Raw genomic sequence first — 14,355 nt, forward strand, 5'->3', positions numbered from 1 at the left:
ATTTAAGGGGCAGGCTGCTCAAACAAATAATGTCTGTAATCAAATGGAAACAATTAGACTGTAGGGAAAGTAGGAGGAGAGTTCCCCGTTTATCTTAGACCCAGCTCTCTCTGGCCGTGTCTACACTAGCCCCAAACTTCGAAATGGCCATGTAAACGGCCATTTCCAAGTTTACTAATGAAGAACTGAAATACATATTCAGCGCTTCATTAGCATGCGGGCAGCCGCAGCACTTCGAAATTGATGCGGCTCGCCCCAACGGGGCTCCTTTTCAAAAGGACCCCACCTATTTCGAAGTCCCCTTATTCCTGTGAGCAGATGTCCTTTCGAAAAGGAGCCCCGTCGGGGCGAGCCGCGTCAATTTCGAAGTGCTGTGGCCGCCCGCATGCTAACGAAGCGCTGAATATGTATTTCAGCGCTTCATTAGTAAACTTCGAAATGGCCATTTACATGGCCCTTTCCAAGTTTGGGGCTAGTGTAGACATGGCCTCTGTCTACACCGTCCCTCTGAAGTAGCCAATGAGCTTCCCTCCTCGCTGTAGCATGGGACAATAGGCCAAAGATCCTGAGAAGAGACAAGAAGAAAGAGAGCCCATAGCCTGTCCTCCTGGTTGCCTACACTCATACTGGAAACATGGGGATGTGGCACGCATGCTGAGCTTGGCCAGGAGGCCCAGGAAGGGTTGTACTTCAGGGAGGAGGTGGCCTGGCCTTCCACGCCGGCTGACTGCATTCCAAGGGAGCACTGTAGGATTTGCTGCCCAGAAAGGGAGAAGTCTCCACTGCACTTGCAGCCAGGTGCCACTAGCTCAATGACAAGTGGAACAGAGGAGAGGTCCTTAAACGACAGCAGCTGGAAGTAATATATGCTCAGCAGGGATCCAGGCAGTGCCTGCAAAAATTGTCCTTGCTCTTTTATAGGCCAAACTTCATCTAAAAGCTCCAAGCAGCTGCACTTGTCTCTCTCCTTTCCAGTCCCGTAATTTTGGACTGCCCTCTGGTAGACTGAAGCCAGGACTCCTGGGTGCATCATCCCTGGCTGTGCTATTCACTCATGGTCTGGCTTTGGGCAAGTCCCTGCAACCCAAGTTTGCACATTTGGGGCTGGAATTTTCAAGAGCTCAGAGGGATTGAAATCCAGCAACTCTTCCCCAATGGACTCACAATGAGTGTCAGGTGCTTTGGCACCCTAAACCAGATTTCAAAAGTATCTAGGGTCTAAAGATGCAGGTCCTAAAGCATCTGACCAGAATGGGGCCCTAATTCCTGTTGATTTCCAGGAGAGTTAGGCACCTTTTTCTAAAGGATCTGCTGTAGGAATTATTTTGAGGAAGGTCTCTAGACTGTGCGCTACAGTCCAGAGGTCAGACTAAATGACCACAGTGGTCCCTTTGGAAGAGACCTCAGGAGGTCATCGAGTCCAGCCCCCCTGCTCAAAGCAGGACCAACCATCATCCCAGCCAGGACCTTGTCAAGCCAGGACTTAAAAGCCTCTAGGGATGGAGATTCTGTCATCTCCCTATGTAACGCATTCCAGTGCTTCACCACCCTCCTAGCAAAACAGCTTTTCTTAATACCCAGCCTAGACCTCCCCCACTGGAATTTGAGACCATTGCTCCTTGTTCTGCCATCCCTCACCCCTGAGAGCAACCTCTCTCCATCCATCCATGGGGAACCTCCCTTCTGGACATAGAATCTGAGCCTCTCACCTTCTCTGAGGCTTTTCAAATCCCAGTAGGTGCCAAGATGCATGTTTTGGCGCCTAAATACGTTGGAAAGATCACTGTAGGTGCCTACAGAAATGTGGCTTGCTTGACAGCAATGATAAGCTCCCACAGCTCCCCCCACCCGACTCCAGCCATGTTTGAAAATGTTGGGCCTTAACCTCTCGCTATCTGCATTTACTAATCTATAACACAGGGTGAATAACGCTGACCCAGCTCCCTGGAAGTCTAAATTCATTAATGATCACAAAGTGGTTTCAGATCCTTTAATCCTGGGATTACAAGCTCTGCAGGAATGCAGAGTCTTATGTTTATTAAATTGAGACACCGGAATAACATTCTCCCATCAAACACCTGAAAACAAAGACTCCGCATGCTGTTGACATGACTCATCTATAATAGCAGAGAGGCAAAGACATGACTCAACTCAAGCCTGGGGTTCTGTGCCAACTGTTGGTGTGAGAAAGCTCACTTGGGTAAAGCCATCCCTCCTATTACAAGAGACTGGAGATGTGGGAGCCCATTAACATGCTGGACTAGGAAAAGTGTTGGTAGGGTTCTGGGGTACCAAGACCATTGCCAGAGTCCTTCTGGCCTGCAGTATGTAAGCATTGAAGGAAAATGCATGGAGAAGCAGCATCCAGGAACGTGTGGGAAAACACAAATCGTGCCCTTATTTAAGCCAGTGGTTCTCAACGTGCGGTCCGTGAGCCCCCGGGTCCAGGATGGCATTGGCAGGGGGGTCCGTGAAAAAAATAAAAGATAAATAAAAATGATCATAGAAAATACATTTCCAACAAATCGCAAAGTTACAATTTATTATTATTTTTAAATTAAATACCTTCCAATAATGTTATGAATTACTGTCTGAAAATCGATGTTGTGGTTTCCTTTTACATGTAATGAAGTGGACATAGTGGCTAGAATTGGCTTTATTGGGGATCTGCAGACAGTTTGGGGGCACAATGGGGGGGGGTCTGTGAACAGTCTGGGCAGTGACTGGAGGTCTGCACGAGTGAAAAGGTTGAGAACCACTGATTTAGGTAATTGTACCCTTTGGGAAGTAAACAGGTATAGAACCTGAGCCTGCATGGTGTGGCCTGGCCTGGCCTATTGCCCTCCATCCAGCAAAGTGCATAAGCATCTAGTTAACTTTAAGCACTCCTGTTGCAATCAACTTCAGAGTAAGTGTGTGCTTAAGTGCCTTTTGCTGGACCAGGGCCAGCATGTTTGTCCCCCTGCAGGATCTGCCTTTTACTAGATAGTGCAGAGGGGAAAAAAAAAAAAAAAATCAGCAGTGGATAGGCCCCTAGCTGTCTGCTGGGGAAACCAGCCAGCTATAGATTACATGCAATCACCCTATATAATGAGAACTAGACCACTTGGGAAGATGTTGAGAGTCACCCCCAGAAGAGAACAGTTGTATCCTTCAGAAGATGTTCATGGGGCTGGGTAGTCTTCAAGAGAAACAACCCAAATTCTGCTTAGTTCCCTAGAGTAGCACTACTGCATTTGGAAAGCAGATCTGAGCCCTGTGAATTCCATCCAAGGTAGCCAAGTTTCCTAACCAAATTGCAGCAGGGTATCAGCACTGCTCTAGTTAAGGTGGAGACTAATTCACCGGGTAGCAGCCGGGTTTCCAAAGTGCCCTAAATAATTCTGAGAGTAAGCCACAGCTTACTCACACATGGACGCATGCTGGGTATACCCTTGAGATGATGCCTGCACAAGCATGGGAATGGATTTTGGCAGCTACATGAGAACCATGAACTTCTAACATCTCAGGAGCTATTAATCATTAGTGCAGCACATCCCGTTGCCCAGTAGCAGGAGAGTTCTGAGTTTGTGGCTGTCTCACATGAGCTGTGACTTGCATGGAGTCAGTGCAACTCCTACAGAGCACTTTAAAAAACAAAATCATGAAGGGAACGTAGTGCTGATGACAGGGATCTGGTGGATAACCCTGAAGATGAAACATTTGTCAGGGATGATCTAGAGCTGGGGTCAGCAACCCCTGGCACAGGTGCCAAGAGTGGCATACACGTCGATTTTCATAGGCACACAAGGCGGGAGCTCAGCCTTGCCCCTCCTCCCCCATGCAGCCAGGAGCTTGCTCAAAGCCATGTCGCCTGTGGATTAACAAAAGACCAGGTAATGCTGCCAACTACCCTCTAACAGCAAAGCTCTGCAACTTCACTTATTTATTAACGAAGCTGTTGTCAGTAGGGCTATCAGTGACTTTTAAAAGTATCACCAGCACTTGGGTGGTACAGAGAAGTCAAAAGGTCAAAATTCAGCACTCTCCCTCGGAAAGATTGCTGACCCCTGGTCTAGATAGTGCTTGTCCCTGCTGCGAGGGCAGGGGACTGGACTCTCAAGGTCCCTTCCACCAGTTCTAGGAGCCTACAAATATCCTGTCTTCACCGAGCTGGAGCAGCACCGATGCTTTCTCCACCGCACCTTTGGGGCCCCTGTTCTGACCTTAGCCTCTGCAGAGGCTGCCAGTAATGGCATCAAGTTAGCGGTAGTTCTGTCCCACTGCCTCTCTTGCAGGTCGCATTCCCTGGCTGAAATTAACGATTGGTCCTCCCCAACACGGGCTGGATTCAAGCCGGCCAACTGAACGCCAGAGTCTCTGTATTCCTTTGCTAATCCCCAAGTCAGGTCTCCCCTGCTGGCCTCCTCTAGCCTCCCCTTAAGGAGCAAGAGGGACGTGTAGAATCAGGAAGCTGACAGCGACAAAAACGTGTCCGTTGGCCTGAGCCAGCCTTAGAACCCCCAATGGTGGCTATGCACTCTTTGACCTGGTAGATAGGGAGTTACCCTTTGCCCAGCAACACTTTCCTGAACCGCCCCACCTCTTAAATCCACCTGCTGTTCACAACAACAGCTATCAAAGGCATGATTTCAAATGAAACAGCAAACTCTCATTCAAGTGTGTTTACACTCAGCCTTTGCCCGCTGCACGGCCCGGGCTATGCAATAGGCCTGCCCGGTGACTCACGCACACCCAGCCCATCACCCAGCTCACGAGCCCTGCGCACGATCTCCCCAGTTGTCCCTGGGAAGGCTTGCGGGAGGGAGCGGACCACAGCAGCTTTTCAACGCAGAAGGGTGAGCACCTTTGGTGCCACTTGTTCTGCTTTGGCCATCAGAGCTCAAGGGCCGAGGCGAGAGGGCAAACAAAATAAAAAGGAAGAGATTAAAGCACGGAACTGGGCTTGAATCCCTGTTCAGCCATGCCAGATGAATATAAACAGCCAACCCTCTGAGCCTCAGTTCCCCCACCTGCAAAGGAGGATAACTGTTATCGGTCTTTGTCAAGCCATTTGAAATCATTAGAGGGAAAACACACCGCCAGCTAGGAAGGCAACTGGTGTACCCATTGAGCGGCTGCTGCCGGAAAGGATCCCAGAGCAGCCGGTCACAGCAAGGGTGACGCCAGCTACAGCAGGCCAGCAGCAAGTTGTTCTCCAGAGCTGAATGGGGAATAACAGAGGGTCAGCCGAGGCAATACATGTTGCCTCTTGGGGAAAACCTGGTCACTACTAGCTTAATGCTTGGGGTAGATTAAGGCCTCGCAAGAGCCAAGTTCCCTCTAATCTATTCCATCCATGTGCATAATGCATCATTTTACTTGCACACTGGCATCTGCCCATGTGCACCACTCAGAAGGCCAAACACCTAGCTGGGGGCGCTCTGCTAATCAGCTGGGCGGCATGTGAACCTCTCCTGAGCAGCTATAGAAGCACACAGCTTACAGGGAATGCTGATGGAGAAGCCTGTAGCAGTATGGAGCATTACTACTGCAGGCTGCACCTCTCTCATCTGGCATGCTTGGGACCTGACCAGTGCCGGACAAGAGAATTTGCTGGATGACAGGCGGCCAATATTTTCTAGCACATTGCCAACACTTCCACTGCTTACTGGACTGTTAGGAGACATTTAGGGGTAAGTTACGGCTAAATAACAGCACACAACACTCTCAAAGGGGTACCTGTGTTAGTCTGTGGAGTCACAAAACAAAAACAAAAACAAAGCAAAAAAAAAAAAAAACCAAGCAGCTCTGTAGCACCTTAAAAGACAAATAATTTTATTTATTAGGTAATGAGCTTTCTTATCCATGTTTGCTCTTTAAGGTGCTACAGCCCAGAACACTGCGAGCCACGACTGGTGGCTGGAAACAAAATTTATGGGACCACAGGAAACTTGGCCACACCCATGATAAGTGGTTGTCCAACTAACTAAAATCATGCTGGATTACCGATGTTGCTAGACCAGAGAGTTCAACCTATAACAACACCAACAATTGAGCTGTACCACCCTGGGGGCAGTTGCTCCAGATTCCTCATCAGGATTTTGAAAACAAAGATGACCCTCTCCTCCACTGACTCCTTCCCAGATTTTGCAACGAGCCCACTGCCAGTCTTCATACGTCTAGTCCCTGCTGGGCAAGGTACCTGGGCAGAGAGGATTCACAAAGCTTAGAATTCTGTCCCTCATGCTCGAGGCTCCATGCCTGGTTTCGAGCAGCTAAAAAATAACCAGTAACCAGGACTATGGAAAGGATGAGCAAGAGTGAATGAGCCACACAGGATAAAGGTTAGTCATGCTGCTTCATGCACTGCTCGAAGGTGCTCAGATGGTACAGCAAGGACAGCAGCATAAGAACCGCCACAGAACTGACCAGACCTGGCCTTAGGAGCAGATCTACCCCATGTACTCTGGAGTATTGCAGAGGGGGGTTATGCATTCTGCTTCCAGAAGTGTTACCTTAAAGCAGCACTCCAGGAAACAGGTAATCTTTCATACCATCTCCCTCTTCTTTCAGTGTTTTATGTCTTCCCTGGAAACTTCCCCACACATCCAACAAGGAAAAAAAAGGTCACTTAGGGACAGAGATGATTGGCCGCTGATGAGATGCAGCAGTTAAACACACCCCAATTTCTCTGCATGGGATGCTTTTAATGGCATTATTACTTAATACTTCAAAAACAAATGAGGGGTCCTTAGTGGTTTGACAGTCAGTGATTTTCAGAACTCCGGAGCAATGTTCCCCATAATCTTTTCCATCCCTGTGCAGATTTGTTCCATCCCTGTGCGGAATGATTTTTGTGTGTATCAAGGTGTGTGCAAATGCGCACCACCAGTAGAAACATAAAACCTCGCTGTGGGTGCTCTGTTAATCAGCTGGGTGGCACCTGGATCTCTCCAGGCCGGTGGGCACAAGAGCACAGCTTACAGGGAAAGCCACTCCTGGGTTTCATTTCCAGGTCTAGAGGGAGGATGTGCTCTAAGCTCAGAACAGGAAGCGGAGAGGCAGAATTCCTGGGTTTCTTTCTCTCCTCAGCCACCGACCTGCTCTGTGACCGTGCGTCACCTGTGCAGCGGCTATAACAATGATTGCTGCCTCACGGTATGGTGGGGGTTGGGAGATTTCACGAGCGTCCAAACACCTGGGAGATTTTCACTTGCAGAGTGCTGTCTGTAAGAAGCATTAATACTACAGTGGGAGGTTTACCAAGGTAAAAAGAGGCTGAAAGTTAATAGAAGCTGGATGCTCAGCTTCCCATTAGGCCATAATAAACCGCATCTGTAAGTGATCTGTAGGTGTGGAGCAGGGAGTGAAAGTTATTAGGAACTTTCCCTAAGTGGCAAACATATAGCTCTCCTACATCAGAAGGACTACAGCACCAACAAATTGACAAGCTTCTTTCTCCTGAGCCTTTTGCTTAGCAAAGCGTGTGACATGTAACTCTGTGATCTTTGCAGCTGCTTTGGTCCTGGACTGTTTGAAAGTGCTGTTTCCTTAGCCACCTTTTGTGGTCAGCAGCCAAACTTCCTCCAGCACAGCCATGCAGCAGGCCTGCACAAGGAGCTTCTAATCCAGCCCAGAGGGCAGAATGAGATCAGGGATTCATTCTCTCCATCAGATCAGCTCCTGTGGGGCGTAGGGCTGTTTAAAAATCACCACAAGGCCTGGCACTGCTAATACTGGTTTCCCCTTTTTCCTCCAGCTTTCCCTCCACTGAGTTAATGGGAAACCGGTGGAACACTAGCACTATGGTTAAGGGGCGTAATTGCTTCGCCCTAGGATAATTCTCTGAACGCATTTGGCCACTGCCACTGTCTTACTCTTTGGAGACTGCCCACTCACCTCTCTAGGAAGTCTTGGATTACCGTCTCTTTTGGTTCTAACTTGGCCATTTCCTCTAATTTAAGCATTTCCATTAGTTTTATGCCCATGCCCCCTTCGAAGTTGGGGACAAGTATAGACAGAGCCTATGTAATTGGAGGACCAGCTTGTCTAGTGGTAAAAGCAGGACACTGAGGCCCTGAGCACCCTCCTTTCTCTTACTTAAAAATTCAATCCTGGGCATTACGACTGTCTATTCCTCGTCCTGTTACCGACTGACCGACCTTGGGTAAGTTTGGTCACACTGTGTACCTCAGTTTCCCTCTCTGTAAGATGGAGGTGAATGGCTCACCCCACAGGTTGGGATCGTAAGGCTTAATTAGCATTAACAAAGAGGCAGATGCTAATAGCCTTACTCCACAAGTGCTCCTGTGGACCTCAGTGAGGCTGTTTGAAGAGTCAAGTTTTATATAGCACAGATAGAGTGATCCCAATGGGGCTCATGTGCTTGGAGATCTTCCTGAGCCCTGCTAGTATTTACTCCTAGCAAGGGTCACCATTGTCACCCCTAAATCCACACCCTCACCCCCAAGAATATAAACTCTCAGGTGCCTCTACACTGCCACAACAAAAACGTAGTAGGGTTCCCCTGCAAGGTAGTGCTGTGACTTGCATTCATTTGTATATACGCACGTCTGATGAGTTCCAATAAGAATGAAACCGGTCACGTGCTAACGTGGTTTAATCGGAACCGTATTCTAACAAATACAGTCAGCCCTGATTGGGGTGAGCTTTCAGTTCACTCGCTTGTGAATGTAGCACACGTGGCCAACAGCTGTTGGTCTAATTATCTGGGAAAGCGATCAATCCAACTGATCTAATTTGTATGTGTTTACACAGACTCATAGAACACTGGAACTAGAAAGGACCTCAAGAGGCCATTGAGTCCAGCTCCCTGCCCTTACAGTAGGACCAACAACTATTTAGATCATCCTTGGTAGATGTCTCTCTAACCTGCTCTTAAATATCTCCAGCAATGGAAATTCTACAACCACCCTAGGCAATTTATTCCTGTGTTTAACCACCCTGACAGGTAGGAAGTTTTTCCTAATGTCCAACCTAAACTTCCCTTGCTGCAATTTAAGCCAATTGGTTTTTGTCCTGTTTTCAGAAGCTAAGGAGAATAATTTTTCTCCCTCCTTCTTGTGACACCCTTTTAGGTATTAGAAAACTGCTATCAGGTTTCCTCTCAACCTTCTCTTTTCCAGACTAAACAAACCCATTTCTTTTAATCTTCTCTCATGGGTCATATTTTCTAGACCTTTAATCATTTTAATTGCTCTTCTCTGGACCCTCTCCAATGTCTCCACATCTTACCAGAACTGGACACAGTACTCCAGTTGAGGCCTAATCAGCAAAGAATAGGGCAGAATTATTTCTCATGTTTTGCTCTCAACGCTCCTGTTTATGCCTCGTAGAATCACATTTAATTTTTTTGCAATAGGGTCACGCTTTTGACTCATACCCAGCTTGTGGTCCACTGACCCCTAGAGCCCTTTCTGCAGTACTCCATCCTAGGGAGTCCCTTCCTATTTTGTGTGTGTGAAACTGATTGTTCCCCCTTAAGTGCAGTACTTTGCATTTGTCCTTACTGAACTTCATCAAAGGACAGAAGACTATAGATTAGTTGGCCAACAGGCTCCCCGGCATGCCCTAACTGATAGCTCAATGGTCCATTTCTGCGGCAAAAGCTCAACAGTGTCCTTAGTAGATAGTTCAAGCTGCCTTTGGCCATGTTCTCATCAAATCCTTCTCCTAGAAAGGCACAAACATTTCCCATTGCCATCCCAAACAAATTCCACAGGGATACCCCAGGGCAAGAGGTGCTCAGGTTCTTCTATGTCATCAGAGGCTCTGAGCTGTAGCAGGGCAACATATCAGCTCCAGGCGCTCACAACAGAGCATGTGTTACAGCTTAACCTTACCCCCTTTCCCGCAGAGAGCTGGTTCACACCACATAGCAACAATCACAGAACTTCAGCCAGAGTAATTCCCCACTCATGGTCCCATTATTTCTATTACCAAAGCATCTAGGACTCCCAGTCATTGTGCCAGGTGCTGGACAAACACAGAACAAAATGACTTGCCCCTGCCAAAAAAAGAGCTTCCAGTCTCAATAATTAAATCATCAAGTGCATCCCCCTACACACCCAGGAGGACTGTTCTTAACACGCCATTCTCGGATGTTCTACCCATCTCCTATTTGAAATGACTCTTCTCTCAGGAGATAATCCTGGTTAGTCTTCTGTTTCATGTTAGATCTCCTCCCCCAATTTCTTCAGTGGATGTAAGTCCCACTTCCTGTAGGGCATGCAGCCAGTGCTGCTTCTAATTTTTTTTCAATCCATGGGCAGAATAAATTTTGTTTTGTGCACCAAGGCATATGCGGATATGCACCACGAATAGAAATGTACACAGCCAGCTGTGGATGCTCTGCTAATCAGCTGGGTGGCACCTGACTCTCTCCTGGGCAGCCACCTGAGCACTTGACTTACAGGGAACATGACATGTAACCATCCACCGCCACCAACACCAGAGAGGTCCTCAGACAGGCAGAGTCCCCTGTGTTCAATAATGACCTCTCAGTTTCTCACATGTCTGCTGGTTTTATTTTTCCCATTTACACTACTGGACCAAGTTCTGATCTTGCTCACATGGGTGCCAATCTGCAAGCCTGCCAGTGATGTCCATAGAGCTTCACTGGAGTAAGCAAGAGGACTAATTGTGCCCATTACACAGACAGGACTGCTTCAGATACAATCCTACACCTAGCCTATGCAACGTACCACTTCCCCCTCATTGCAGTCACACACAACCTGCAAGCAGAGTCTGTCATTCAAGACACTCCAGATCACACTGCAGATTCTCTGTCAGCAATTCACCTTTCATGACTGTAGTTCACTTTTCTCTCTGCCTCCTGCTAGGGAGGATGTCGACACAGATGGAGGGGAGTTTCCAGTCCTCTGCTCAGCTGAGTATGAAGTGTCATGGCCAAGGATAGCTAAGCTATTTGACTAGCAAATGAACCAAACAAGATGCACAATGTGAAGCAGGTTCAGGAGAGGTGCTCTCAGTGAATAATTCTAACTCACTGCTGGAATAAAGAAGTGAAACCTGATTGTACAGCTCCTATCACTACCCACAAGAATTTCATGCCCTGCTCAAGGCATAACTGGGATGAAGATGGTCAAGGTCAAAATTCAGCTGGTTATCAGCACAACCATAATGCCCTGAGAGCGAGATCTATTAGTTTCTGGACTACTCTCCCATAGGAAGGCATAGAAGCCCCTTTGCTGACTCATTGCCAACAAGATTGAACAAACCAACCATGGGGAAGAGAGATTGGGAGAACAGACCATAAGGGACAATGCCACATTAGTTAAGAAGGGCCCAGAAGGTCTAACAGGCCCGTGGCACACCTAACATCACTGATCGGGCATAGGGGCTATCCAGAGGTTTAAGACAACCTGCGTCAATGAAAGGAAAGGTGGGCAATGTAGCGGAAAGCTCACCAAAACGACCTTGAGGAAGTTTTCCACCACTTCAGGGCTCTGCACTGTACTTGTAGGTGTGCATCTGCATGCATAAGCTTGTGTGAAAGTGGGTTTGTTTGCACATGAGAGCAGGAAGGCATTTCCACCAGCTCAGATTGGCAGAGTCCAGGGGACATGTTTCGACTTCCTCTGCAGCACGGGGGCGACTTGCAATGTTTCTCTCTCACCATACTTCCCTGCCATTACAGGTCCCTCCTGTTCTTTTCCTGCAGTTCATAATAGATAAGACTCCTGTGGGCTGTAATACAGGTCTCATTTCAGCTGTCGGGCGGTGTTTGTGGCCTGTGATGTAAACAGGAGACTGGACTGATCTGGTGCAACCCTCTAGCTTTAAACTCCTTGAGCACCTTACATGGTTGCGTGCACGTCCGTATTTATAAACCGGGTTCCATGGCAGCTGTGTGTGCGTGTGTTTCTGGGTGGACACACGAGTGTCTGGATCTGTAGTGTGTACACCTATGGCTGTACATATGCAAGCACAGGCAGCTCCGTGTCTGTGTGTGTATGCAGCAAGGTGGGCAAGGGAATATCTTTTACCAGATCCAATAATGCTGGCAAGAGAGTCAAGTTTGTTTAAGCACAAAAGCTTGTCTCCTTCCCTAATAGAAGTTGGTCCAATACATGCAATTACTTTGCCCACCTTGTCTCTCTAATATCCTGGGACTGACAGGCTACGCCACCACTGCATACTGGTTCATGTTGCCAGTGACTCAGCCAGGGAGAACCCTAGGGTGTGTCCACCACCACCAGCCTGAATAAAGAAGCCTCCTTGTATTCAATACAGCTCCGTCCACAGGGAAATCCTGGGAATTTCTCTGGGGTACAAAAGACTCTTGGGAGGCAAAGTGGGAGGGAAAGAAACTGGGCTGAGTAGAGAGGAATGTTTAGCAGCTGAGACACAAAGGCCCCCACTATCCTACCAGCGCCCATGTCATGGATTTGCCAGCACTGCTTCGTTAGAGTGGCTTGCTTGGGAAGAGGTATGGCAAGAACATGGGCTCTGATGCCCAGGGCACTGTGTCACAGGATGTCCCCTGCCACCAGAGCTGCCATAACATTACCCACCAAAATGCAGAAATAGCCTGGCAGAGCCTCGTGGTTCAGGTTATAACCCTCTCCTGCCTCCCTCAGCCAATGGAGGGGGGTCACACTCCATGCAGGAGGGAGGGATTATACACGCTGGGCATGGGAGCGACCCACCAGAGCGGAACACAGCCTCCCCGCACGCTGGAGAGGAGCACAGCAGGGCTTCATTTGAAAGGAAAGAGGTGCTCAGTGCTTTGAGTCTTGGGCACAGCAGTTGAACTTTTGAATGTGATGCAGCGAGTCAAGAGGTGCTGGGCAGGGCTAGGTACTGCCAACCCTAGGAGTGCTCAGGGCTCGGCCCTGGCCCAGATTCAGCACCCTGACCATCAGCTGTGGGAGAGACCCAAGACTGAACACTAGCCTAGCTCGTGCTCTCCCACAGAACCCACGCGCCTCACCCCTCTCCCCTGGGGCAGAGAAGCAAGCAGGCCTCTCAGAGCCCACCCAGCAGCAGGTGGGGGAAGCACAGGCAGCACCCGCAAGGCAGAGGGACCATAAGAAACCCAGGACTTCAGGCAGCCGCTGGGCCAGGCGGCAATGGGGACGGGCCAGCCCAGGGTGCTGTCTCCAGCTGCTGCTGCTGCAGCTGCTTCTCAGAGGGAGCTGCAAGAAACCTCCCAGCAGCGCCTGCCCTCCCGGGAGCTCTCGCCCAGCCAGCCCGTAGGGTCCCTACCTAGCCACACAGCTACTTCCTCTGCTGCAAAACAAGACACCCCTCGCGGCGGCGGCGCTCACTCACCCCAGGGTGCTGATGAAGCCATTGACGGAGCCCTCGGCGTACAGGGAGACGATGTCTCCGATGTGCAGGAAGCTGGACATCTCATTCATGGTTGCCCCGCGCTGCCCTGCCTCCCGGCTCCGGGGCTCCGGCGAGTGCAAGCCGCAGGCGGGAGGGCTCCGGGGCCGGCGTTCCGCTCCGCTCCGCAGGTCCTTGCCCCGAGAGGAGCTGGCGGCAGGGAAGGGGAGCTGGGGGGCCGCCCTACACGCGCGCCCCGGGGCAGGGCTCGGAGAGGGGTCGCGAGGCAGTAGCGGCCAGGCTCGCACGCGGGCTCCTCCGGCTCCGGCAGGTCGCTACCTGCAGCCAATGGGAGCCGACCAGGAAGTCCCGCCGAACGCTGCATGCAAATTTCGCCTGCCTGGGGCGTCCCGCAGGCCCCGCCCCCGCCTCCAACTTGGGAAACTTCTCCGCGCCCAGCGAGGGGAGGGGGCGGGATCGGGATCGGGATCGGGGTGGCTCCGCTCGCGCCCGTTCACACGGGCCGGGAAAGCGAAGTCCGCTGCGCTCCCCTCCGCTCCGCTCGGCGCAGAGCAACGCTGCGCTCCTGGGCTTCCGGGGTGGGGGCTGAGCCACTGAACCAAACTGTAAACCCGTCGGGGGGGGCACCGCGCCCCTACTTCCAGCACCCGTGGGTGCCCCAGCGGCTCGGCCAGAGACTGGGGGACCCCTCCTCTGCCTCGCGCTCGGGGTTGGCTCGCAGGACCTTGCGTTTGGAGTGATAAGCCCAGGCGAGGGGGTGGCAGGTTGGCCCCGGGCTAGAGCGCGGGGGAGGGCTGGGGTGGGGTGAGCCTGTGCCATGGGACTTCGTGGTGGGGGTCGGAGAGATTTGAATATAATCTCATGACAAAGGAATACACACACAGCAAGTCAGTGGCAGAGCTGGCAAGACAAGCCAGGAATCCCGACTCCTAGTTCCCCTGCTCCAACCACTAGGCATCGCTCCCGCAGAGGCAGGAAATAAACCCAGGAGCCTGCAGTCCCAGCTTCTCGTCCCCACTAAGCCCTCCGCTCCCCTCG

At 50.3% G+C, this 14,355-nt stretch overlaps 1 protein-coding gene across 2 annotated transcripts in view; it reads right to left on the bottom strand.

Annotated features, from left to right (window-relative positions):
* Nucleotides 1-13,583, bottom strand: part of ITPR3 (inositol 1,4,5-trisphosphate receptor type 3) — a 99,587-nt gene extending 86,004 nt beyond the window's left edge. For both annotated transcript variants that reach the window (XM_074977770.1, XM_074977769.1), the window contains exon 1: nucleotides 13,300-13,583. In XM_074977770.1, the coding sequence (XP_074833871.1) occupies nucleotides 13,300-13,388 (89 nt within the window). In that variant the 5' untranslated portion in view covers nucleotides 13,389-13,583. The remainder of the gene's footprint in view (nucleotides 1-13,299) is intronic.
* Nucleotides 13,584-14,355: the final 772 nt, after the last annotated feature.

Source organism: Carettochelys insculpta, chromosome 26 (genome assembly GCF_033958435.1).
Source record: "Carettochelys insculpta isolate YL-2023 chromosome 26, ASM3395843v1, whole genome shotgun sequence".
NCBI lineage: Eukaryota > Metazoa > Chordata > Testudines > Carettochelyidae > Carettochelys > Carettochelys insculpta.